The sequence below is a fragment of the Polypterus senegalus genome, chromosome 16 (genome assembly GCF_016835505.1).
Source record: "Polypterus senegalus isolate Bchr_013 chromosome 16, ASM1683550v1, whole genome shotgun sequence".
NCBI classification, from domain to species: Eukaryota; Metazoa; Chordata; class Cladistia; order Polypteriformes; family Polypteridae; genus Polypterus; species Polypterus senegalus.
The window spans coordinates 86,828,476-86,855,282 of NC_053169.1; the positions used below are offsets into that span (position 1 = coordinate 86,828,476).

The 26,807-nt window shown below is 42.0% G+C and overlaps 1 protein-coding gene across 1 annotated transcript in view; it reads right to left on the reverse strand.

The window, feature by feature from the left end:
* The window catches only part of LOC120516603 (endothelial PAS domain-containing protein 1-like), a 130,450-nt gene that overhangs the window by 12,032 nt on the left and 91,611 nt on the right, over nucleotides 1-26,807 (reverse strand). Inside the window, exons 8-12 of the mRNA XM_039738391.1 lie at nucleotides 15,426-15,573; nucleotides 15,132-15,340; nucleotides 14,712-14,905; nucleotides 10,932-11,042; nucleotides 8,164-8,618 (exon numbers count right to left, since the gene is read on the reverse strand). Of these exons, the coding sequence (XP_039594325.1) occupies nucleotides 8,164-8,618; nucleotides 10,932-11,042; nucleotides 14,712-14,905; nucleotides 15,132-15,340; nucleotides 15,426-15,573 (1,117 nt within the window). The remainder of the gene's footprint in view (nucleotides 1-8,163; nucleotides 8,619-10,931; nucleotides 11,043-14,711; nucleotides 14,906-15,131; nucleotides 15,341-15,425; nucleotides 15,574-26,807) is intronic.

The window sequence follows — 26,807 nt, forward strand, 5'->3', positions numbered from 1 at the left end:
CTTTATATAAAAGTGAACTGACCTGAAATTAATTTAAAACAACAAAATCGTGAGCGCACTCCCCTCGACTTCCTCGTATACTGAGACAGAGGAAAAGGTCATCAGGACCACTTCCAGTTGCGTGATATTTCTCAAATCTCATATCTCTTTGTTTCTCATCATAACTAATTGATAATATCGATACACAATCGTTTATCTTTATTTATAATCAAGCTTTATATTAAAATGATATTTTCGCACTTATGGAGGTGGAATTTTTTTCATGATTCCATATGCATTGCCTCGATTAAAGTGAAAAGAGTTGCAGTCACCTAAGAACCTAGAAAAAGTATTAGTATTATATAATATTTGTTGCAATAAATTGATATAGGTAAAACTGTATTTTGCTAAATTTAATTATGACAATGATGGTGAAAATTTTAAAAAAATCAGAAAATGAAATGTATTACCAGGAACATGATGGGGAACATGGTAGCTTGTTGTTCCCATTACATCTTTATATTTACACGGCATGTTCAATGTTTACACGTTATTGTTAAACTGGTGATGTATAAATTAGAAGAAACTTGAGTTTTCCATCTGACCCGGAAGTGCGGACAAGTCACGTGATCTGAAGAAAGGAAGCACTTCCGAGTCAAGGACTATTTAAAGGACTGTTGGGAACCCAGCAGAGGGCAGGAGTCGGGAGGTGGAGGACAGAGAGAATTGTATTGTGCTATTTAGTGATTAGTTGCCTGTTGATTAGTGGCTGTGGTGCTTGTGGGCACTTTAAAGAAAAAAGGAAGAAATTAAATAACTTCTTGGTGTTTTTAGCCTGTGTCCTGCATCTGTCCTTTGGGGTAAAAAGGGGCAACAGTGACCCATAGCATCCACACATTTACATTGCCATAGTCGGCAGGATTGAACTGTTGGACGTGCCTCACACAGTACAGAAAAGAAATTGTTGTGGCGGGCAGCCGGGTCCCATGCTCAGCCAGGACGCCCCTTCTACTTACGTTCCAGGGGAGCAGCCATGGGCTCATCAGTACCTCCCCCGGGACGCTTGGTGGCAGCCTCCCTGGTTCACAATGGTGCCTCAGTTTCCTGCAGGGTTTCATGGGAGTTGGAGTTCTCCCCAATCCTGTGGGGATCTGGGGTGGCTGCATGGATCCTAGAGCCAACCCGGACACCTCTACAGCCCCGCCTAGAAGTGCAATTAGCACCAGCTGATCAAACATCTGGAGCACTTCTGGGTGGCTTATAAAAAGGGCCAGCATCCACCACTCAGGAGCCAGAATCAGGAGGAAGTTGCCTGGGAGGAGTGGTGGTGCCAGAACAGAAGTGTTTTGTGTTGTCTTTACTGCTTTTGGGACTGTGCTGTGGCTGGAGGGAGTACAGGGAAGGTGTGCCCTCTAGTTGAAGAAAAATAAAGTCTGTGTGCTTTTAAACGTGCCTCTGGGTCAGTCTGTGCCGGGTCGGGCACAATATAGCGCCTTTTATCACACTGTCCAGAAAATACCCTCTCGCCCGGTCCTTCCATTGTCGGAGTGTCCCAGCTGGGTAAGGGCTCAGGCTGTCCGCCATGGTATACCTACATTATTTAATATAGTGTTTACTGGTTTGTGGCTTTAGAGGTTACTAGTTGTGCATACAAATATAATTTAGTATTAAATTAAAAAAATTCATACTACTACTATACAGGATTGCTACAGGAATTGTGAAAAATATTTTAATTACTATTCTCATTTCAATTCTAAATTTAAAAACATATTTAAAGTACTACTTACTAATGTTGCCGTTATAAAATATTTACAAATAACTTCCTGGTATTCTACAGGTAGACAGATAAACCAAAGAAATGGTGGTTTGAAAGAAGGATCAGCAATCAACACTTTAATCTTTCTTCCAGGCAAACATTTTGAAAAATGTATGAGAGTGCAGCTGACGATTGATGCATGCAGCTACAGTATGTCTGCAAACACCACAAGCTGCCCCGACCTTACAAGCAGCACTTCTTTTTCCAAGGCCTTATATAATTGGCGTACGTACCAAGTACAAAAACAAAAGTTTATGTTTGGAAAATATGTTTTATGGTATTAGAAAACACACTGGACAATTGTATGGAGTGGAAAGAAACAGGCGTATAAAACTCATCATACATAATCGCCGGCTTCCTTCCATAGTCTATAGACATGCAGGTTAGGTGTATTGGCGATGCTAAACTGGCACCTGTGTCTGTGAGGGCCTGCCGTCCTTTTCAGGGTCTGTTCCTGCCTTGCATGCTATGCTAGCTGGCTTACGCATTAGCACAAAACACCAACCACGCCCCTGGTCTGAATTAAATGCGATCAAAAATAATTAGACATTTCCACTCTACAAATGACATATTGTACAAAGCCACTTTTAGAATGCTGAGGTAAGTGGCCATAAGTATTTTCTGAATGGTTACACCTGTAAATACTTTTACTTGTTATGTGCTCCATATCTAAGGTTAGGTGAATTGTGTGTGAACCTTTCAAACCAGGTTAAAAAAAAAAAACGCTCTGAATCAGATTTAGATTGAAATGTACCGCTACTCTTGCACACACTCCCTGCCTCTGTGTGTGTTTTTCTCCTTCTATTCTGCCGCTCTTCAGTGTATCACAAAAATGCGGGTGTTAAGTTAATGCAATTTTTAAAGTAGACCGGGACAGGCACTAATTCTTAGTGACTGTGAACTTCATAAGTACCACATATACTCGCGGATAAGTCGGGGCTTGATTTTACCGTATAATTTGCAGTATTTTATAATGTCGGTCTTATAAGTTGAATGCGGAAAACTCACGGTATTGGTCCAAGAGATCATGATATGCTAATGCCCACGAGAGAGTAACCACGGGGCACACGGCCTTTGTTTTCTATGTATTGTGCCTACGTGACCACACGGTAATACCCAAACTATTCCAAAGCAACGTTTGCACTGTTTTGTGTTTTTTGTATCTCACGCCCTCGTACACCTTCATCGTAAGAGCATCCCTTATCTACGATGGAGCGTTAGATCAGAAGAAAATATGAAGCAGGTTTTTCAACTTTTGTTGAAGTAGCGAAAGAAACTGGCAACTGCGCAGCTGCAACAAAATTCAATGTGTCTGAGGAGCTGATGCAAGATTGGAGGAGGCAAGAAGATGTAAAAAAAAAATAAAAATAAAGGGTCGCATTTCTGAACAAGCGTATAAGTCAGGGGGCTGATTTTATGATCGATTTTTCAGGTTTCAAGACCAGACTTATACACGAGTATATACGGTAGGTAAGTATAGACGTAAGGTGTAAGAGGAAAACAGGTGTCCCAGCTGATGATATGGGGGAAAAATACACTACCCAGACGGGAGGCCAGAGCTATAGCCAGCGGAGCAGAGAAATAATGTTGGTAGATGGTAGGAGATAATGGATGGACCAGTGGAAGCTGAAATTTGGAAGAGGTTCCATTCTTTCCTTCATACACAAGGTAGCGGTGGTCCTCATTTGAGAACCCAGTTGGGACACCTGCAGAGGTGCTTGGGATATGGAGTCCTGAATGAGCAACCCTGTCGGGTTTCCTACGTTCCAATAGAAGGTGCTGTTGGGGGAGGACCTCCATACTTTCATTATGGCCCGGAAGTGCTTCCCGGAAGACGCGGGTATGACATTCTCAGGGCCGACATAAAAGGAAGTTTGTTGCCACACGTGGACGAGTTGTAGTCAGGGAGGCAGCGGGTGAAATTCAACAGACCCAGACTCGGGAGGAAGAGAGGTAAAGCTTGCTGGCGGTGGATTGGAGGCAAAAGACAGAGAGAGAGAAAGAAGAAGAGAAAGTGCTGTGCTGTGCTGTGCTGCTTATTGGTGCTTTGTACTGTATTGTCCATTGGGGAACAAAGTAAAGGCTTTCCACGGCGGAAAATAAAACTTGTGTGTTGCTGGACTTGAGCCTGGTTGGGGGAGCTGGTGCGCCCCCCGCTTGCCACAACAGATATTTCATTATAACCAGACAAGTAGCCAAAGTTCCGTTTTTCCGCACTTTTATAAAAACAGTACACATTGCAAAACAAAACCAAATTAAAGACACATATTTCTCAAACGTTGGCTAGACCCAATAAGTGCATATCTGCTTGAACGTGAAGACGTTAATTAAATACAGTACCTACTTGTAGCCAAAGTGAATAAATTGACAGAATTGTTATCTATGAGCTAAAAGTTACCATGCTGTGTGGTTAAGTGAGGTTCGCAACTGATCCATTTAAATAAATAATCACCGCACTCGCGTCTTGGTAGGAGGGGGCGTGGTAGCATGGCGAGAGCAGTTGTCGGGCGCAATGCGGGAGCAGGTGGTCCTACACTAAGTGCAGAGATGTAGGATCATCCATGACCCTAATTGGTGCTGCTAATCGTCACAGCTGTGCCATGTCACTCCCAATTTAAAAGGGAAAGCAAGAGTGTCGAGAAGGGGGGTAGAAAAGAAAGTCTGAATGGAGGTTACTGGGTGGAAAGAAGAAGAAGAAGGAGGAGGAGGAGGATGAGGCAGGAGGAGAAAAGAACCAGTGTGTGCGTGTACGTGAGCGAGTGAGCAAAATAGAGCAGGGTCATGGGTGAGAACGCAGGCAGCTGGGAGAAGAGTCACCGGGAAGAAGTGTGTGCCTGACACTCGGAAGCGGTCACTCTAGCTGAGCAGTTCCAAGGAGCAGGAGCAACCAGGAAGGTGAACGGTTCGCCATGTAAGACTGGGAAGGCAGTGGGGCTCGAGGAGGCCTGGGAGGAGAGCACCAGAGTGAGCGCCCTGGCCGTTGGGGACCCGAGCCTTGGTCCGGGCTGGGAGCCTGTGCCATAACCAGGGCACGGCAGGCAACCGGACTTGAAGAAAGGTCAGCTGTGTCTGCTGTTAGGGCGACTCCTCTGCTGCAAGGCCCGTAGTGGGTAAGCAGAGGAGCCGCCAGTTAGAAGAAGTCAAAGGCACTGAGCCTTTAGAAAGAACAGTTCCTGCCAGTGGATTTTGACCTTGTTGTAAAGACTTATTTCTTGGATTTTAACCTCCAAGTTTTGCACCTGTTTCTAATTGGATTATTTATATATTGATTATTTTTATGCGCTGCCCTTTTGAACACTTGACTTTTGATTTGTTTTAATAAAAGCATTGAACAGTTGTCCACCTTCCCCTTGCTTCGTGTGCCGTCCTCATTTGTACAGCTCATCCCGGTCATGACTATTGATGGTGTCAGGTTTCAGGGGGCTGCCATAATGGAAGAGGGAGCAAGGAACCGCGTCACACGCCAATGGTAATGAAACAGGATTATTTGCATGAAATATTTTTCCTGTATTTTTTTTCTTCTTGAAAACCACTCTGAAACTACAACCATTGTTCACCGCTCCGTTTTCTACACTAACGCACTGCTTCTCACACCACTTCATCTCAGAAGATGTCTGGTAATACAGACACACCAGTGGTTAACATTTCCTGAAAATCTTCCCCTTTTACCCAATGACTTGCTGCACATGTAAGCCATGATGACAAGCTCACAAAATAGAATTGGTCGGTTTGAGAAAGCTTGCACTAAAATCTCAAGTGAGGAGTAAAAAAAGTGAACTTGAATCACATGAGTCTATGTACATGTTATAGTAGAAAGATAGACACACCATTTATACTGATGGTCTTTCTGTGAATCCTCTTCGACTGAATTACATGTTGTGGCGGATGGCTGGGACCCTTGCCCGGCCAGGATATCTGGAGAACAGTCGGACTGGGTGAGGGGCAATATCTCCCCCGGGACGTAAGAGGGCAGCCCCCTGGATTACATTAGGCTCATGGGATTGGATCTTGGAAGCTCAACCCTGTTGGGGCCCGTGGCCACCACCATGGGGTACCTGGACAATTCCGGAGCCCTGGACTGCAGCACTTCCGCCACACTTAGAAGCGCTGCCAGAAGAGAATCCAGGTGCACCCTTGGCCTGGTCTAGCCACTCGGGTCCTCAACATTGAAAATCCTGTGAGCCTGATCACCCTCAGGGAATCGCGCCACATGGCCGTAGTGTTGTAACTGATGCTCCCCCACAGTGCAGATAATGTGACTCAATTGGGACTCCGTCAGCAACACAAAGTCAAACCAGCGTTTCCCAACGATTCTCCGAAGAGCGCCTTCAACACCATCCAACCTCTGCTCCTTAGGGACAAGCTGACAGAGATGGGAGTAGATTCACACCTGGTGGCATGGATCGTGGACTATCTTACAGACAGACCTCAGTATGTGCGTCTTGGGAACTGCAGGTCTGACATTGTGGTCAGCAACACATCATCAGAGGTGACTGTGCAGAGGGTGAAGACCTATAAATACCTGGGAGTGCAGCTGGATGATAAATTGGACTGGACTGCCAATACTGATGCTCTGTGCAAGAGAGGACAGAGCTGACTATACTTCATTAGAGGGATGGCGTCCTTCAACATCTGTAATAAGATGCTGCAGATGTTCTATCAGACGGTTGTGGTGAGTGCCCTCTTCTATGCGGTGGTGTGCTGGGGAGGCAGCATAAAGATGAAGGACGCCTCACGCCTGGACAAACTGGTGAGGATGGCAGGCTCTATTGTAGGCACGGAGCTGGACAGTTTGACATCCATGGCAGAGCAGTGGGCGCTGAGCAGACTCCTGTCAGTCATGGAGAATCCACTGCATCCACTGAACAGGATCATCTCCAGACAGAGGAGCAGCTTCAGCAACAGACTGCTGTCACCATCCTGCTCCACTGACAGACTGAGGAGACCCCACACTATGCGACTCTTCAATTCCACCCCTGGGGGGTAAACGTTAATATTATACAAAGTTATTGTTTCTTATACCTGCATTGTTATCACTCTTTAATTTAATATTGTTCTTTATCAGTATGCTGCTGCTGGAGTATGGGAATTTCCCCTTGGGATGAATAAAGTATCTATCTATCTATCTATCTATCTATCTATCTATCTATCTATCTATCTATCTATCTATCTATCTGGTACTGAAGAAGTCCAGTCTTCATCTCAGGTCACTGGATAGCGTCCATGTCTCGCAACCATGCAGCACTTCCGCCACACCAGGAAGTGCTGCAGGAAGATCGTCAGTGTACACCCGGAGCACATCCGGATGAACTATAAAAGGGGCCGCCTCACTCCATTCTGGGAGCTGGAGTCGGGAGGCAAAGGACAGAGCTTGCGAGGAGAGGGGTAGAGGCGACAGAAGGATAGAGAAGAAGAAGGGAAAGAAAAGGACTGTGAGTTAGTTGTGGCTGCTTGGGATTACTGTGCTTTGTGTGCCATGAAGAAGAAAATGAACGTGTGTGAAATTTGACTTCAGCGTGTCCTGCGTCTTTCTGCAGCTGGGCATCTTCTACAATGTCTAATTGTGATTACTGCACAAACTGAGTGTGAGCCAGAAAATGCACTCAAGGACTGAGGTGTTTAGCTCTTGAAATGCATGTTTAACGTTTTATGAACGTATACAGTTGCTCACTGCATTAAAGGATATTTGGTATTCCTAATTTTGCTTTGCCACCTACAATCCAATGCTAAGATTAGCATTTCGAGTTACTATAGTGGCTTTGCACTCCATGCCTGCCCGAGTATGAGAACTCCTGTTTTGTCCTGCACAGCTTCCCTATTCATGACACTTTGCTGAAATAATAGCAGTTTACATGTAAAAAGATTACAAGTCACGGGCAGCACGGTGGCGCAGTGGGTAACGCTGCTGCCTCGCAGTTAGGAGACCTGGGTTCGCTTCGCTTTGTGTGGAGTTTGCATGTTCTCCCCGTGTCTGCGTGGGTTTCCTCCCACTGCCCAAAGACATGCAGGTTAGGTGCACTGGCGACTCTAAATTTTTCCTAGTGTGTGCTTGGTGGGTGTGTGTGCACCCTGTAGTGGGCTGGCGCCCTGCCCGGGGTTTGTTTCCTGCCTTGCACCCTGTGTTGGCTGGGATTGGCTCCTGCAGACCCCCGTGACCAAGTAGTTAGGATATAGCAGGTTGGGTAATAGGTGGATGGATGGAAATTACAAGTCATGTTAGCACAGCATCCAGGCCTAAAAGGCCACTTCCAGAAATAAATATCATATAGGAAGGGCAATGAATGATATTACAAGATATGCTTAACTGACATCTGAAACATATTAATATTAAGCATCAGTTCAGCACATATTACTTAAATCCCTAGTACCTTTGTTTGTAGACTGAAGGCTGGTGGTGTGGCTGATGCGCCGTTATCCCTGAAAGCTGATCCACACCTCTCCACTTCGCTAGCGGGCAATTAAATGGAGGATCGGGAGGCCACTGTATGTTTTGCCGTCCTCCCATTGAAGAAAGTGGAGTGCTGGAAGGGGTTAAGTACGGGGGTGCCACGTTACTTCCTGCATAGGACAGGAGAGTGTGGGGTCTATGGGGCACAGTGTTGGAAGTTGGCTTCTCGTTGGGTGGTGCAAAGACAGAGCAGAACTTATCCGAAACCAGAGGCTGAAAGAGACTGGTGACATTGCTAAAGCTGGGATTCCTGTTACTGGGAGGCTTCTCAACCAGAGGATGTTCCTCCTGGCAGATAGGGTTCAATTGAAAATCTTCTCCATCCATTGGGATATAAGGTGCTAGGGTCTCCAGGTCCAAATCACTGAGCTCTGGCTAAAAAGAGAAACAAAGAAACGTATCAGCCTTGGATGCATTTTTGTCTGTCTTGAGGACCTTGTAAACTTTCAACTGAAAGGCGTAATCATCCATGCACGATTCTGATAATGACAGACAGGCCACAGAGTATTTTGAATTGCATATTGTAACTAGAAGTGTGCTGATGCTATAAACTGGAGATATGAAACACAATGACCACTGTTTCACAAGTATCACTGAATCCATAGGCTTAGGAGAAATATACGTATAATGAATGAAATGGATCAAATATGAGAAAACGCATGTAACAATAATAATACATTTTATTTATTCATAGGCGCCTTTCTAAAGACTCAAGGCCACCAAACAATGGATAAAACACACATTATAAAGAAAACTTAAAATACAAGAATTAAAATCAGACAGAACAATTATAATCAAAGAGACAAAGCAGTCTTAAACAGAAGAGCTTTAAGTTTAGATTTGAAAAGTGAGAATGAATCAATGTTTCTAAGCTCAGAAGGTATTTTGTTCCAAAGCGGGAGAGCAGAGCATTCTATGGGGGTAAGACGGACGAAGGGGACAGTCAAGTGGATGGAGGAAGAGGATCTGAGGGTGCAGGAGGGAATGGCAACATGGAGGAGGTCAGATAGATATGAAGGGGCAAGGTTGTGGACAGCTTTTGAAGTCAATACAGAGCTTAACTGGAAGCCAGTGAAGCTGCGGGAGTGATATGGTGAGTAGAGAGGAGTTCTAGTAATGATGCGGGCAGCTGCTTTCTGGACCAGTTGAAGCTTATAAAGAGACTTGTGAGAAAGAGCAAAGAAAAGGGAATTGCAATAATCCAGAAGAGAAGTGACAAGGCAATGGATTAGGATAGCAGGGGTATGGGGGTGACAGAGGAGTGAATATGATTAATGTTATGCAAGTGGAACCGGGAGATGTTATTGATGTGGGACTGAAAGGATAAAGTCCTGTCAAGGATGACACCCAGACTCTTAACCTGTGGGGAAGGAGAGACAGTGCAATTATCAATAACAAATGAAAAATGATCAGTTTTGGATAATGTTGATTTCGTACCAATGAGGAGAACCTCAGTCTTGTCACTAGTTATCCATCCGTTCAACCATTCATTATCCAACCCGCTGTATCCTAGCTACAGGGTCACAGGGGTCTGCTGGAGCCAATCCCAGCCAGCACAGGGTGCAGGGCAGGAAACAAACCCTGGGCAGGGCGCCAACCCACTGCAGGGCGCACACACACCAAGGCAAACTAGGGACAATTTAGAATCGCCAATGCACTTAACATGCATGTCTTTGGACTGTGGGTGGAAACCCACACAGACACGGGGAGAACATGCAAACTCCACACAGGGAGGACCTGGGAAGCGAACCCGGGTCTCCTAACCGTGAGGCAGCAGCGCTAACCACTGCGCCACCATGCTGACCCTGTCACTAGTTAATTTAAGAAAATTTGAAGAAAACCAGGATTTAATTTCTGCTATGCAATCAATAAGCGAGGGTGGAAAGGAAAAAGTAGGTTTGCTAGTGAGATAGAGCTGGATGTCATCAGCATTAGCAGTGGAAGTTTATGTTATATTTACGAAAGATATTGCCGAGGGGAAGGAGGTAAATAATGAAGAGGAGGGGGGGGGCCCAGGACAGAACCCTGGGGCACACCTGAAATAACAGCGGTGGGTTGGGATGTGAAAGTTTTAAGCTGAACGAACTGAGTGCGGCCTGAGAGGTAGGATCTGAGCCAGTTTAGTGGAGTGTGGGTAATGCCAATCGAAGATAATCTATTGAAAAGAGTAGTGTGACAAATAGAGTCAAAGGCCGCACTCAGATCAAGGAGGATGAGAATAGTAATTAAACCAGAATCAGCTGCCATAAGGAGGTTGTCAATAATTTTGATAAGTGTTGTTTCCGTACTATGGAGGGGGCGAAAAATGCAGCCTGATCAAAGGCGTACAGTTTGGGTTGTCACCTGGTTTGACATATACATAATGTGAAATGAAATGGCCTTTGTTAGGACGCGTTTCTTGGAAACCTGCTACTTCCCAAAGGTTCTTTTTGTGAGGGGGTCGATAAAGTGAGTAAAGTGCATGGATATGTTTAGTTTCTCTCTTTTCTCCAACCAGTATTGACAAATCCAAATCAGCACATTTTACACCAAAGACAATAAATGTGGCCGTCGACTCATAAAATTGGGCTGTGGCATCCAATGGAATTTACATATATATTTAAAAGTATGTCCATATCTAACCTTTTCATTCAGGCAGTATAATCATGAATACATTTTTGGCTCATAAACAACTGAAAAGCGACCAACCTGAGTTTTGCACTGGCTTTTGGATTCAGTATCCATTGCAAACAGCTTTTCTGTCAGTTCCACCTTCAATTCACTGTCCATGGTGCTGTAGTAGTCTCCTGGACTGCTTGGCTAAGACAATAAATGACAGCCATGTTAATGGGGTCTGAAAACAGCTCTTCAGTGTACATAATCCATAATCAGATGAGAACGCCAGGAAGAAAGCTTGACTGAAAAATTGCTGTCTCCAAAACTGTTTGTGAGGAATAGGACAAATAATCTTGACAGGTCGACAGATTCTTTACAATATAACAGGGGTTTCCAAAATGAACAGTGTAAATAGTATTTGAAATTTGGTAACATGAAAGTAGGAGAGCAAACTAAAATACAAAATAATCCAACAATTTTGACCCCTTGAGTCGATGATGGTGGTGTTATGCAACTTGTCTCCATTCGCATGGCTTTATATACTAAGCAGAACGGGAAATCAGTATACCACACACCCAAGCAATTTTCCTTTCGACAATCAATAAACTTATCACTTTTCCTTTTTGCGTGTATCAATGCCTACAATGTACTGTATAACTCTGGGTAGCATATTCTGCCATTATACTTCTCATGAAGGTTTTATCCTTACTGCTTTGGGACTTGCCAGAGTTGACATGTTTTATATGTCACCATCTGCACGCAATGCAGTACATACAGTACAGAAATCCATACTCAACCAGTACTTTTGTGACAAGCCTGCATTCTTGTTTTGGTCAATAATTCACAGATATGTCAAGATATAATATTTTAGGATTCTGTTTAGATTGAAACAGTAGTAATACATATTTTCCTAATGTATTAACTACTATGGATTGTCAAAATTATATTTTCTTATGTATAAAATAAAAATTTTATTTTTTAAAAAGTATAACAGATATCCAGTAAAACATGTTATCAATATCTTATATATAAATGTCTACGAGTGGAAGTGTATGTGTCTGTCTGTCTGTCCGGCCCGGAAGTCCGAGGCTACAGCATGAAGCTCAAAGATATCGACTCTGTCGCGAAAGTGAAACTGCTGAGAAAAGACAAACTCACATACCTGCTAATACATACTGTAAGCGAGGCGAGCACATCGGCAAAATGAAACCTCCAAGGAGAGAGAAACTCGCTTAGCCGCTGATAGACAATGGAGATGAGCACATCGACAAAACGAAACCACCGAGGAAAGAGAAACTCGCTGAGCCGCTGAAAGACAACAGAGGTGAGCAAATCGACAAAATGAAACCTCCAAGGAAAGAGAAACTCGCTTAGCTGCTCATAGACAATGGAGGCAAGCAAATCGGCAAAATGAAACCACCGAGGAAGGAGAACCTCGCATAGCCGCTAATACATACTGTAAGCGAGGCGAGCACATCGGCAAAATGAAACCACCGAGGAAAGAGAAACTCGCTTGGCTGCTCATAGACAATGGAGACGAGCACATCGGCAAAATGAAACCACCGAGGAAAGAGAACCTTGCATAGTCGGTAATACACAAGCAAAGCGAGCACATCAGCAAAATAAAAACCTCCACGGAGAAAGAAACTCGCTTAGCCGTTGATAGACAATGGAGGCGAGCAAATTGACAAAACAAAACCACCAAGGAAAGAGAAACTCGCTTAGCTGCTCATAGACAATGGAGGCAAGCACATCGGCAAAATGAAACCACAGAGGAAAGAGAACCTTGCATAGTCGCTAATACACAAGCAAGGCGAGCACATCGGCAAAATGAAACCTCCAAAGAGAAATAAACTCGCTTAGCCGCTGAAAGACAACAGAGGCAAGCAGGTCGGCAAATTGAAACATCCAAGGAAAGAGAAACTCGCTTAGCTGTTCATAGACAACGGAGGCGAGCACATTAGCAAAATGAAACCACCGAGGAAGGAGAACCTCACGTAGCCGCTGATAGACAAGCGACGCAAGCACATCGGCAAAACGAAACCACAGAGGAAAGGGAACCTCGCTTAGCCGCTAATGCACAACCAATGCGATTGATGTGCTAGAATCTATGGTTTCTAGGAAACTGGCTTTTTACAGCACAGGCTTACACAGCTAGTATAAAAAAATGATGTCATTGTATTGGAAATGCTGCAAGATTAAGAAACTATTTTTAATCATTTAAGTTTATTTTTTTTTTGCAAAACTTCTTTTATACTCTTAGTATGGAGATTAACTTGATAAGCACAAAAATATAATTTCAAAGAAAAAAGTGATTTTCATAAAGCTATTTTGCTACTATTATTATTTTCACAAAACTATTTTGCTATTATTACATTATGACTTACACGTGATTTTGAAAATAAACCGTATAGCTCCACCAGACACTTGCCAGCTCAGTTTGAGTAGAAGTGAGTTTTCATTCTAACCCTTTACTTAATTAGTGACATGTTTTTGCTGCTAATTAAGTTCTTTTGAATTCATTTTAACTGACTCAGACCCCTTAATTAGCAGCCAAACAATAATTAGATACAAACTGAGCCAAAACATGACCAGTAAACTGTATCGATCATAAAATATCTAAAAAAAAAGAAAGGTGAAGGTCTCAGGGATGTTAATCTGCTCAGGTCTTCAAAACAATTTCGGAAATGTCTGCTATTGCACAATTAGAGGAGCAACAAGCCATGGAATTAAAGAACAGGTTTAATTAACGACAAGAATCGGCACCTCATTAAGCAACTGGTTGGGGTTTGAAGCCATGACTTAGGTGGTCTTCTGTTGACTCATGCACTTCACATTTCATTTCTGTTTGGGTGCCATTTAAAGAAAGAAATGAAGCAATTCAGAGGAATAATGAAGACATTCAGGGGACCAAATCTTAAAAAACAAGTCAACCAAAATGAATGGGAAAGGAGTTAATTAGCAGCAAAAACAGGTCACCATTTAAGAAAAGGGTTAGAATGAAAACCTGCAGCCACTGTGGCCGTCCAGGACTGGAGTTAGGGTCCCCAGTTAAGAAAGTGGTTAGCTCTTACTGTCCATAGGTAGTAAATCAATAATGTAAGCACCGGTTATTACTGTTAAATCTACGTAATGCAGTTTGGGAGTCCCAATCAACCACCTGCAAGGAAAATGCGCCATGATGGGTGGTGAATGGAGATGGAGTGCCTTTTAAAACTCACTAGCAGCCTGGTGATGAGTAGAAAGATAATGCGTTCAAACAAACATCTTGAGCAGAGGCCTTTCGACACACACTGATTGCCTGCCAGTCAGCTGGGAACAACCATGAAAAGTTCTTCTTTACCTCAGGCCATCAGGTTGCCTGTCCTGTGCATGCTGCAGGTTATGATTGTTGACAGTCAGGCGTATTTCTTTGTGAGGAACAAAATGCCGTGGCACCTAGGTGCAAACTCCATCTTACATTACCAATGCCCACAGTATTTCTTCTATATGGACTCGAAGGGCAGTAAGGAACCTTTCGATGTCGGGATGAAACTGTAACTCGTGGTTAACACAGCTATAAATATCACTTATCAAGAATGCTCACCTGGTATGCTACCCTTTCCCGGGTCACATGCCATGACACATTACAAATGTAAAGACATCAAAAAGTGTAGTTACTTGTAAATTTGTGACATTTTAAAAAGTCCAGAAAGGTGGGCCCTGATAAGCTATGATGGAGACAAGAGAATATTTGGGACCAGGCAATAGGAAAGATGGCTGATGTACAGTAGTTGTGATGGGAGCATTCTGTTTTCAATTTAAGTTTGAATATACTATAATATGCAATGCTGAAAGAATGATTCAATGATGCCCAGGGCTATGCACACCTACCGTTGAACAGCTGCTAGTGCTACTGAGGCTGGGCGTGCAGCTCCCAGGGGCTCCTTGTGGTACGATGAAGGCTCCAAGGTTGTTTGCCTCTGAATGGCTGCTTGTCTTGATGTTCTCCACTTGAGGCCAAGGCTTCTTGGGAGGATGAATCGCCTTCTGATTGAAGATGGGAGGTTCATCAAATGGCTGTGCCCCTGTAGTGCCAAGAAGAGATAACTCTGATGAAAGAGAGGCACTGTGCCAGGTGTTTAGTTAGCCCAAAGTGTTGTGTTTAAATAACAGGATTCTGTTTATGAGACCACTGCCAAGTTGAAATCAGATCTGACAAGGCTGGCACCATAAACGGAAAGGTGCAAAGGGGGGCGGGCGGGGGTGAAACCATGTATTGTCTAGAAATTGATTTTAGAGAAGAGGTCTTACCAAAGTCTAAGGAAATGATGGCATCTCCAGGTGTGGGAGCCAGTTGGGCAAGTTCTTCTGGCTCTTCTTTCAGCTTTGTGAACAGAAGCTCACTGCTGTCAGATGTTGGCATGCCACTTGAGAAGAAGTTGCTCATGCTGATGACGTGTGGCTTGAAAAGTGACTCTGTCTGGTCCATGGAAAAGATGATGCTGTCTTCCTCAATCTCACTGTAGGGGTTGACAATATAGAATGATGGGGATGCAGCATGTTCAGGGAATGAGAAGAAAAATGAAAAGCAAGCGTGGCACCTACCTCAGCACATAATTGATGCACACGATGCACTGTGGTTGGGAGTTGCGACTGTTGTAGATAACCGTCCCTTGGGTCTCAATCCATACATACCCACCATGCTTTGCCAGCATGCGGTACTGCCCAGAAACGGCCTGTCCTTTAGTACACACTGTGGAGAAAGACAATGGGCTTCATGTGGACAAGAATTATGAGGAAAAGGTGCAATTCGAAACTGGTAAAAAATTACAACTAAACTCCTGATCTACTGGCCTAGCAGCCAACTAGCATATTTGATTCTGGAAGCTGGCGGAACTTCAAGTATCTCAATCTAAATACAGCACTTTGTTGTACCTCTCTAGCCTTAAGAATCTTAATGGAGTAGGATGAACTATAAGTTGTCCAGCAGCAGCAGCAGCATTGTCATCGATTATACACCAAGCCTCTGAGAACTTTACTAGTATAACTAGGAGGCTTCACTCGCTAACCACCCCTGCCTGCGCTATGTGCCAGCAACTTCGCATCTCTGCCGCTCGCGTATATGGATTTCTCTTTCACCAAACAAAAAATCTTTTAATTCTCGTAGATAAGCCTCTTTATTGGGAAGAAACACTAGTTTTCACTGATGGCAACACAAATTAGACGATCTACAAATCTCCGACTTAAATTTTAAAGCCAAACAATATCTACATACTGTCATATCACCTATGTCCATATATTCAATCTCTTTTCGCATTTATCTTTTTGTCAATATCGCATTGAATTTTGATTCTTTGTTTGGAATTACATCGTGACAACGCAACGTATAGCTGCCCGTGGGTGAATATCATTTCTTTCTCTCTACACGAACTGTGTCTGACAAGAGCATTCACACAAATGAGAAATGATTGAACCGTGTGCGTGGTTGTAAATGTTTTAGATGTGGGCAGGACTTTTCCAAATCTCTTTGTATAAAGTCTTGTCTCACGGGATTTCACTTTCACGAAACAACAAATCTTTTAATTCTCGCAGATACACCTCTTCATTGTGAAGAAACACTACTTTTCCCTGATGGAAGCACAAATTAGGCGATCTACAAGCCTCTGACTTATAGTTTAAATCCGAACAATATATTCAATCTGTTTTCGCTGTTCTGTTATTTCACTGAGTAATAGTTTCCGTTTGTTTGCCCTAATGCGATCTTTACTATCAGTTTTTTGAGACTTTCGAATTTTCATACTTCCATTATCTCTAACCTGCTCTGCATGTGTATCAGGCCAATGTTTTTGAATTCTTCTACTTTGTCATCTACTCTTTGTCTTCTATTTCCGGCCCCAGGCGTGGTTAAATCTCTTGGCACAAAGTCTTGTCTCGCGGGAGTTAAAATTTTCTCTCACAGGATTTCACATTCATGAAACAACCAATCCTTTAATTCTCGCGGATCGGCCTCTTCATTGTGAAGAAACATTACTTTTCCATGATGGCAACATGAATTAGATGATCTACAAGTCTCCAACTTAAAGTTTAAATCCGAACAATATATTCAATCTCTTTTCGCTGTTCTGTTATTTCACTGAGTAATAATTTCCATTTGTTTGCGCTAATGCAATCTTTACTATCAGTTTTTTGAGACTTTTGAATTTTAGTACTTTCATAATCTCTAACCTGATCTGCATGTGTATCGCACCAATGTTTTTGAACCTCTTTAAGACGTTCTACTTTGTCATCTACTCTTTGTCTTTTATTTCCAGCCCCCAGTTTGGTTAAATCTCTTGGCGCAAAGTCTCATCTCGCGGGATGTGAAAGTCACGTCTTGTCTGTCTTCCCAAGATTTTTTTTATTATAATAGAGAGATACAACACAAATACTAACAAATCCAAAGCAAGAATTCAGCAGAGAGTAGAAGGGGGTGAGGGGGTAAAAAAAAATCAGACAGTGGCTTTGTTTTGTCTTTATTTTTTTTTTTTCTTCACTGTGCACCACTCAGATGCTTCTACCGGTTCTAGGGTCTCATGCTGCCCAGCTGCCTGTATTCAATTAATTTGCTACAATCTGGGTTGAGTTTTCCATTAGAGTTAGAAAGTTCCCACAGTTGTGTCTCTGAAAAGCCAGCCCTCCTAACTTCGATTCCAGTTCACCGACTCATAAAACCATTTTGAGAATCGCGTGGGCTTCTGCTTGTCTAATTAGGACGGATGGAGCAGAAGTGCAGTGTTTTAATTAGATTTTTTTTTTCAACCTCTGTTTTTATTTTATACTGTCAAGTATATACAGAAAATGGGGCCAAGGAACTTAGAAGCAAAGTTTTTCAGGCAAATATAAGAAATTGTAAATAATAGAAGAGTCTCCACGAGAAGTGCAGTTCTAATAGGAGGTGTTTGGGGCTTGTGGCTCGAGTTAGCTCAATCTTTCATGAACTTGGGAAAGTTTTACTCTCACTTTCTTTTCTCTTCATTCTCTAAGACCCAAAAGCAGGTGCAATAGGTAAGCATCAGCATGAAAGAGTAAACGGAGAAGCTACAGCAATGGGATCAGTGATTTGCAAATGCATTTCTACACAAGCACTCATTCCTTTATCTTAAAACATCCCAAATAAATGTGTTTTCATTGGTGCAGGACAGGAAGTAAACCTAAATAGGAGGGCCTGTGCCCACCACAGGACACACTTAATCATAAATTGCCAGTGCTGGGGCGTCCTCATGATGGAAGGATCGGGAGAGAGGGCATATTCAGGGGCATATACCTCCCCCAGAACACGAGAGTGCAACCCCTCCCCGGATCACAGCAGGGCTACAGCTTTGGCGCTTAGCAGATTAACCCTGCTGATACTCATGGCCAGCACTAGGGGGCACCCAGACAGTTTCTGAGCCCTGGGCCAGAAGAAAATCTGGGAGCACTTCTGGGTGCTCTATAAAAGGAGCTGCCTCACTCCATTCGAGGAGCCAGAGTCGGGAGGAGGGGGTCGAAGTTTGTTGGGAGAGGAGTGGAGGTGACAGAGATGGAGAGGAGGAAGAAGGAAGGAAGAAAGGACTGTGTTTTGATTTTGGTGCTTCTGTACTGCGCTCTGTAGAAAAGAAAAAGTGTTGCCCCAATTGGAATAAAACATGTGTGCGCGACAGACCTTGTGTCTCGCCTCTGTCTGTGTTGGGTAGGGTGGTCCACAGCAGTTTAGAATTGCCAATTAATCTAACATCGAAGTATTTTTGGATTATCAGAGAAGAAATGCAATGAAAGCATGCAAAATCCACAAACACACAAACAACGATCATTCATCAGATCGAATCTTGCTCATGGAACTGTGACACAACAGCACTAATCTTCGGGCCATCATGTAACCCTTAAAAAAATGTTCAGGCCTTAACAGACATCACTGTTTATCAACTCAAGTCAGCTGACTTGACTCATTCTGGAATAAGAAGCCAGTGTGCAAGAGTGAGCTTCGGGACTGCATGCCGGCGGATAAATGGCTTACTGGTTTTCATTTAAACATGTTATGCTAATGGTTAAGTGATTTATTTGTTGCATGTGCATGTAGGCTATGTAACAAATGGAGCAGGAGACAGCACAAAGGTTTGGGGTTCTCCGGCTCCGTATATTGTCTGGAATCCACAACACAGACAAAAAACTGGTCAGGTTTAATAAACAAAAGTCCATAAGCGCGACGCCGAATCATGGCGTCCGCGGCCATTTTATTGGGGAGGAGCCGGAAGTGGAGGAATGCTGGGAAGGACCGTGAGGGAGGATGGGATGGATGACGTCAGGGCAAGATGGCGGAGGGAGGGCGGAAGTGACTGAGGTCAACAGTCGGCTTATGGTGGAGGAAGGTCTTTTTTCCTATGAGGAAGCAGAGGGAGAAAGTTAGTACCCCGCCATTCCCTGCCGGTGAACACGTTCCCAGGTGTGCTCGAATCTGTCCGCGGCCTCCTACTCGCGCGTGCGTGACAGCTAGTTGCACTGTAGTATGACATACTGGTTAGTGATGTTGCCCTTCAGCTTCATTCCAGGGCTGTTTTTCACGTCAGGGAGCTTTGTGTTTATTTCGTTTCCTTCACGTGTTTTCGTGATATGTGATCTGGTGCTACTGAACTTCTTTTGAGTACTTCATATTTTTAGGGGTATCCCACATTACTGTGGAACTCAGAAACAGAGTCTTACATAACAGAGGCCTCTTCCTGGCTGCACTAAAAAACCCTATGTACGCTTTACTGTGTTCAGGCTTTTCCATTTTTTTCATTATGTGGCAAAAAAGACTTCAGAGTTACAAAAGCACCCTTCCCATTAGCACATTCACACAAGTGACAGCTACAAAAGAAACTAAATAAGGGTGCAAAGGAAACAAAGCACCTAAGTATATTGCTATGGCTAAGAGCTAAACTTAGAAATGGATGAGTAGTGCATTAAGTACTAGGGTGAGTTCATCAACAGTTCCATTATTATACCACTCGTGCACCGCTTTCTTCACGTCGTCATCTGTCTTGAATAGACGACCACCCACCAGATGTTTTTTTAGCGGTCCAAACAAGTGTAAATAACACAGCGCCAAATGTGGTAATACCTCAAACTTCAGTTTCTCCAGACAAGCCTTGGTGTTCTTAGCAGCGTGTCATTGTCTTGCAGTAAAAGGACTCCTTGAGACGGCAGTGCCCACCGCTTGGATCGAATAACAGGCTTCACGTTGGTCTCCAGCAAGTCACAGTAACTTGCCCTAGTGACTGTAGTACCCCTCGGCATGTAGTGTTCGACAAGAACTTGGGTGCACGGGTGGTTGAGAGGACAAGACAAAACGTTTTATTCGGCTGGAATCCAGGCACTGCCAGGCAAGTGCATCGAGAAGGGTGGAGACAACATTGAGAAATGACATGATCAGTTTTGTTAAGGTTCATTCCATTTTCTAATAAATCTCATTTTCTAACTTTTCTAGCTTGACTCCCCCTCATAATGTAAACCACAGGTGTGCAACTGGCTGGATGGTCTACAGTTCAGACTGCTTATACACCCTTGGATATGAACTTCCCATTTTACAGAAGTATCTAGAGCAGGGGTCCCCAACTCCAGTCCTGATGGGCTGCAGTGGTTGCAGGTTTTCATTCTAACCCTTTTCCTAATTAGTGACCTGTTTTTGCTGCTAATTAACTTCTTTTGAATTCATTTTGATTGATTTGTTTTTTAAGACTTGATCATCCTTCCTCTGATTTGCTTCATTTCGTTCCTTAAACAGAAATGAAACGTGAAGCGAGTGAGCCAATAGAAGAGCATCTAAGTCAGGGCCTCAAACTCCAATCAGCTGCCTAATTAGGTTCTGATTCATGTCATTCATTAAACCCGTTTTTTAAATCCATGGCCTCTCATTGTCAGGGCCGGATTAAGACGAAATTGGACCTGATGCTGCAGCGTAAAAAAGGCCTATTTTTTCTCGCCATTGGTGCATGTGCATTCGACACTCACCACTGCGTGCGCAAAATAGTATGAAAGGTATCACAAAGTGACGTCACGTGAAAACCTAACAATGAAATACACAAAATTTCACAATTCTCTTACGAAACAGAGTAAGAAGAAATGAATTTGCAGAGACATTGGGTCAAAGTGATTCAGTTTAGGCTCTTTAGGGTAAAAATTTGTCCACGATTTAAATTTCATAATAGACCAGAATCCTGTCGAGGATTTTAAAAATTCTAAACATCCATGTCGGGCCCATGGGCTGGCTTTTAGTTTTACCATTACACATAACCATTTAAATAACCATCGATTTTTACTGTACAACTAACTTTCAAGGTGAAAAATGTACTACGTGGCACTTACCGAACAATAATAAAGTGGCAAGAATCCCCAAGATATTGCAAAAAACGCAGCTAAATTACTAAGTAAACTGTTTAACGTAAAATTGATAGCATTAACTTGAAATCTTCGGTTAACAATAAACACAACGACGTTGTAGTTACGTCACAGCGCAAAGAACAATAGTAACTGTATAATAAGTAATGCAGTGTCTAGGTGTCCGAAAGTCGGACTCCAAATTTCATTCTAAGAATTATTTTGAGGTTAATACAGCAAAGGAAAACGGTTCAGCTTCCGGAAAATTCTCATCTGTTTTCATCTGGGCCTATTTCAGGAATGGGCCTAATGCTGCAGCATCAATAGCACCCACCTTAATCCGGCCCTACTCATTGTGCATTAGCAGACATTTCCAAAATTTTTGATTTTCTCTTTTCTAAGAGCTCTGTGAAAATGGTTTGGGGACCTGAGCAGATCAGCATTCCTGAGACCTTCATCTTTCTTTATTTTCAGATATTGTATGATGGACACAGTTTGCTGGTCGTGTTTTGTGTCTCATTATTGTTTGGCAGCTAATTAAGAAAAAAGATACAATTAAGGGGTCAGAGTCTTCAAGAGCAAGTCAATTAAAATGAATTCAAAAGAAGTCCATTAGCAGCAAAAACAGGTCACTAATTAAGAAAAGGGTTAGAATGAAAACCTGCAACCACTGCAGCCCCCAGGACCGGAGCTGAGAATGACCTGCCATTGATGTTGTATTTTCTGATAGGATAACCAAATGCATTATTACAGTGCTTCTCAAACTCGGTCCTGGGCACCCCCTGTGGCTGCAGGTTTTTGTTCCAACCATCTTTTGTTTTTAATTGGACTCCTGGGCTAATTAAGTGAACTGTGATTGCACAGATTCTGAGTTTTGGGAACAATATAGAAATTAGAAAACTAAGTTTGGTAAAACAAAAAAAAAACATTATAATGTGCCAAGCAGTTATATGGGAGTAATGTATTCTTTTTCTTTTTAACAATATTTTCATCTTGATTTTCATTCTACTTTTCCAGGAGTTCTAATTGTTTAATTAATCCATTATTTACTAATTAGAGGGTCTGATGCTAATGTAGTTACAGCCTATCATGATTCAGTGTTGTTTACCTGGGGGTCTGCTCTGCTTGTTTTTAATTGCCATTAATAAGATACAATGAAGGGGAATAACTGCACAGAGAAAGGACAAAATTTAATGAAATCAACAAAAGAGAGTTAAGGATTGAAATCTATATTAAAAACAGAAACCGAACAACTAATTTACAAATCCAGACATCATTATTATGAACATGGAGAGAAAGCTAATAAGCTTTTAGCGCAACAAATCCACAAGCAAGATGTACGAACGCAATCTCGGTAATTACTAACACGAACGGAGATAAAATCATCGAACACAAAAATATAATGTACACTTTTAGAGACTACTATAAATCCCTATATACTACTGAGTTTAAAGAAGACAATATACAATCTAATGCATTTCTGGATAAATTACAGATACCACAAATTGACGCTATTAGTGTGGAGGAGCTCGATAAACCTCTGTCATTATCAGAATTACTGGATGCTATAAAGTCACTCCAAGGTGGAAAAGCAGCAGGCCCTGACGGCTACCCTGCAGAGTTTTACAAGAAATTCTCCGCTCAGCTAGCTCCCCTCCTATTAGCAACATTTACAGAAGCCAGAGATAACCAATCTCTTCCACAAACCTTTCGCCAAGCACTAATCACTGTCTTCCAAAACAAAATAAGGACTTATTACAATGTGCATCATACAGACCAATTTCACTTCTGAATAACGACGTTAAAATACTCTCTAAAATCATAGCTAGAAGGATGGAGAAAGTGCTCCCTCAGTAATATCACAAGACCAAACTGGATTTATTAGGGGCCGACACTTATCTTCAAATCTTCGACGCCTGTTTAATGTAATATACTCACCAACTAAATCAAACACCCCAGAAATATTATTATCATTGGATGCAGAAAAAGCATTCGACATGATTGAATGGAAATACCTTTTTACTATTTTGGAGAAGTTTGGGTTTGGCCCAACATTTGTGCATGGATTAAATTACTGTATACTAACCCAGAAGCTTCAGTTTGCATCAATAACATTTGCTCAGACTACTTTAAACTAGAGCGTGGCACAAGACAAGGATGCCCTTTGTCACCACTGCTGTTTGCAATTGCCATTGAACCACTGGCAATACATTGTCGAAATACTGATCAGATAAAGGGGATTAGCAGAGAAGGACTGGAACAGAAAATCTCATTATATGCAGATGACATGGTACTGTATATATCGGACCCAGAAAATTCTGTGCCTGCAGTCTTAGCAGCACTCACAGAATTTCAAAAGCTCTCTGGTCTCAGAATTAATCTGAATAAAAGTGTACTCTTTCCGTGAATTCGCAAGCATATAATATTAGATTAGACACCCTTCCTTTTATCATTGCAGAACAGTTTAAATACCTCGGGGTAAACATCACAAGTAAACATAAAGCTCTTTATCAACAAAATTTCGTCGTCTGCATGGAAAAAATTAAACAAGACTTGCATAGATGGTCAACCCTTCATCTCACACTAGCTGGAAGAATTAACACTGTTAAGATGAATATTCTTCCTAAGCTCCTTTTTTAATTTCAAAACATACCAATATACATTAATAAATCGTTTTTAAGCAATTAGATTCAACAATAACCTCATTTATTTGGAATTCTAAACATCCACGCATCAAAAGAGCGACCTACAAAGACAAAAGGCAGAAGGCGGCATGGCTCTACCTAACTTCCAGTTTTATTACTGGGCGCAAATATACAGTCGATAAGAACCTGGACACAAATAGAAGAACATACACAGGCATGGACCGCAATAGAAGTAAAATCCTGCAGTACTTCTTTGTATTCCTTGCTTTGTGCTCCAATAAACACACGTTATCGGCAATACACTAATAACCCAATTGTGCTCCACTCACTTAGAATCTGGAACCAATGTAGAAAGCATTTTAAGACGGAGAAGCTTCTTTCTGTGGCACCCCTGCAAAAGAACCACCTCTTTCAACCCTCACAAACATGTGCAGTTTTAATATCTGGAAAAATTTGGAATTAACTTGCTTAGAGATCTTTATATAGACAACGTCTTTGCATCCTATGAACAATTACATTCCAAATTTAACATTCCAGCTACAAATTTCTTTCACTATCTTCAAATCAGGAACTTTGTTAAACAGAACCTTCCAGATTTTCCTCATCTTGCACCCTCATCCACGCTGGAAAATTATTGCTCAATTTCAAGGAGTTAGACTCCATCTCTACAATATATAAAATCCTTTTACAATCCCTTCCTTTCAAAGATCCAAGAGGACACTGGGAAAATGATCTCTCAATTAATATATCAGAAAAGGAGTGGAAAGTAGCAATGCAGAGAATTCACTCAAGCTCCATATGTGCAAAGCATACAATTATACAACTCAAAATTATATATCGAGCACATCTGTCTCGACTAAAACTCTCCAAAATGTTTCCAGGACATGATCCAACCTGTGAACGCTGCAAATTAGCTCCAGCCTCACTAGGTCACATGTTCTGGGCCTGCACCAAATTAACATTATTCTGGACAAAAATTTTAATTACCTCTCAGACAGTCTTGGACTCACAATCCCTCCTAACCCATTAACAGCTGTGTTTGGGGTTCTTCCAGAGGGTCTTAAAGTGGAGAAAGACAAACAAATTGTGATTGCATTCACTACACTTTGGCACGCAGACTTATTCTGATAAACTGGAAGAACCCAAACTCTCCTCTTTAAGTCAGTGGGAAACTGATGTGTTATATTATTTAAAATTGGAAAAATCAAATACTCAGTTAGAGGATCTGTGCAGACTTTTTTCAAAACATGGCAGGATCTAATCAGTAATATTTTGAAATAAGTTTATAAAGCACAGAGAATTTGTTGATTTAGGTATTTTTTAAAAGCCTTAAATTTTACACCGTTTGGCTTGCTCTCTCTCTCAAGGGTGGGGATCGATCTGTTCTTAGCATAATTCTTTTTTTTTTTTTTTTGTAAAAATGTGATTGCTATGTATTGATTGTAATAAAATTAATAAAATAAAAAAAAAAAAAAAATATTTCTAAATGTCTCTCTATTATAAAAGGAAATCCTAGGACGAGACTTTCTCAGAGATAATTTCAACTCCTGCGAGACAAGACTTTAAACTTTAAGTTGGAGACTTGTAGATCGTCTAATTCGTGTTCCATCAGGGAAAAGTAGTGTTACTTCCCAATGAAGAGGTCATTTGATACACATGTCCATCATCTCTGTAAAATTGCATTCCTTCATTTCTGAAACATACCCAAACTCCGTCCCTGCCTTTCCCTTTGCGATGCTGAAAAGCTGGTTCATGCCTTTGTCTCCTCCAGGCTGGACTATTGTAATGCACTCCTCATTGGGATCCCCAGCAAGAGCCTTAAAAAGCTCCAAAAAGTCCAAAATAGTGCTACAAAGATCCTAATGAGGGTGCGGAAATATGAACATTCCTCACCAATCCTTTGGTCACTTCATTGGCTCCAATTCACTTCCGTACTGAATACAAACTTTGTTTGCTCACTCATCAGTCCCTCCATGGAAATGCTTTACAATACCTTAAGGAACCTCTTATAATACAATCCACTACAAAAGACTTTCTTCTTCTAAATACCTGTCGCCTTCACCCACCTATAACCAAACTTCGTACAATGGGTGACTGCGCCTTTGCAGTTGCTGCTCCACGGCTTTGGAATGCCCTACCAGAGAACCTGAGAACACAGCAGATTGTGGGCTGTTTTAAAAAAAGTTAAAGACTTTTCTATTTAGGAAAGCATATTAACAAAATTGCCTCTAGTTATTGTTTTATCTTTGTTTTTATCTTGTGGTGTCTTTGTTTAAATTCGTTTATGTAGCACTTTGAGGCTTACTACAAATGTAAGGTGCCTTATAAATAAAACTAATTAATCATTATTATTATTATATCCTTGAGAATTAAAAGATTTGTTGTTTGGTGAAAGTGAAATCCACATACACAAGCGGCAGAGATGTGAAGTAGCTAGCGCCTCTACGGTCCAATCACTTCTCATTCATATGGATGCTATTGTCAGACACAGTTCCTGCACTCTCAGCTCCAAGCAGGGTCGGAAATAAAAGACAAAGAGTAGAAAACAAACTAAAATGTCGTAAAGAATTCAAAAACATTGCCGCGATACACATGAAGAGCAGGTTAGAGATTATGAAAGTACTAACATTTGAAAGTCTCAAAAAAATGATAGTAAAGATTGCATTAGTGTTAACAAACAGAAAATATTACTCGGTTAAATAACGGAACAGCAAAAAGAGAACGAATATATGGACATGGGTGATATGACAGAAGTATGTAGTTATTGTATGGACTTAAATTTTAAGTCAGGGACTTGTTGATCATCTAATTCGTGTTGCCATCGGGGAAAAGTAGTGTTTCTTCCCAATGAAAAGACGTATCCGCAAGAATTAAAAGATTTGTTGTTTGGTGAAAGTGAAATCCACATATGCGAGCGGCAGAGATGTGAAGTGGCTGGTGCCGCTACAGTCCAATCACTTCTCATTCATAT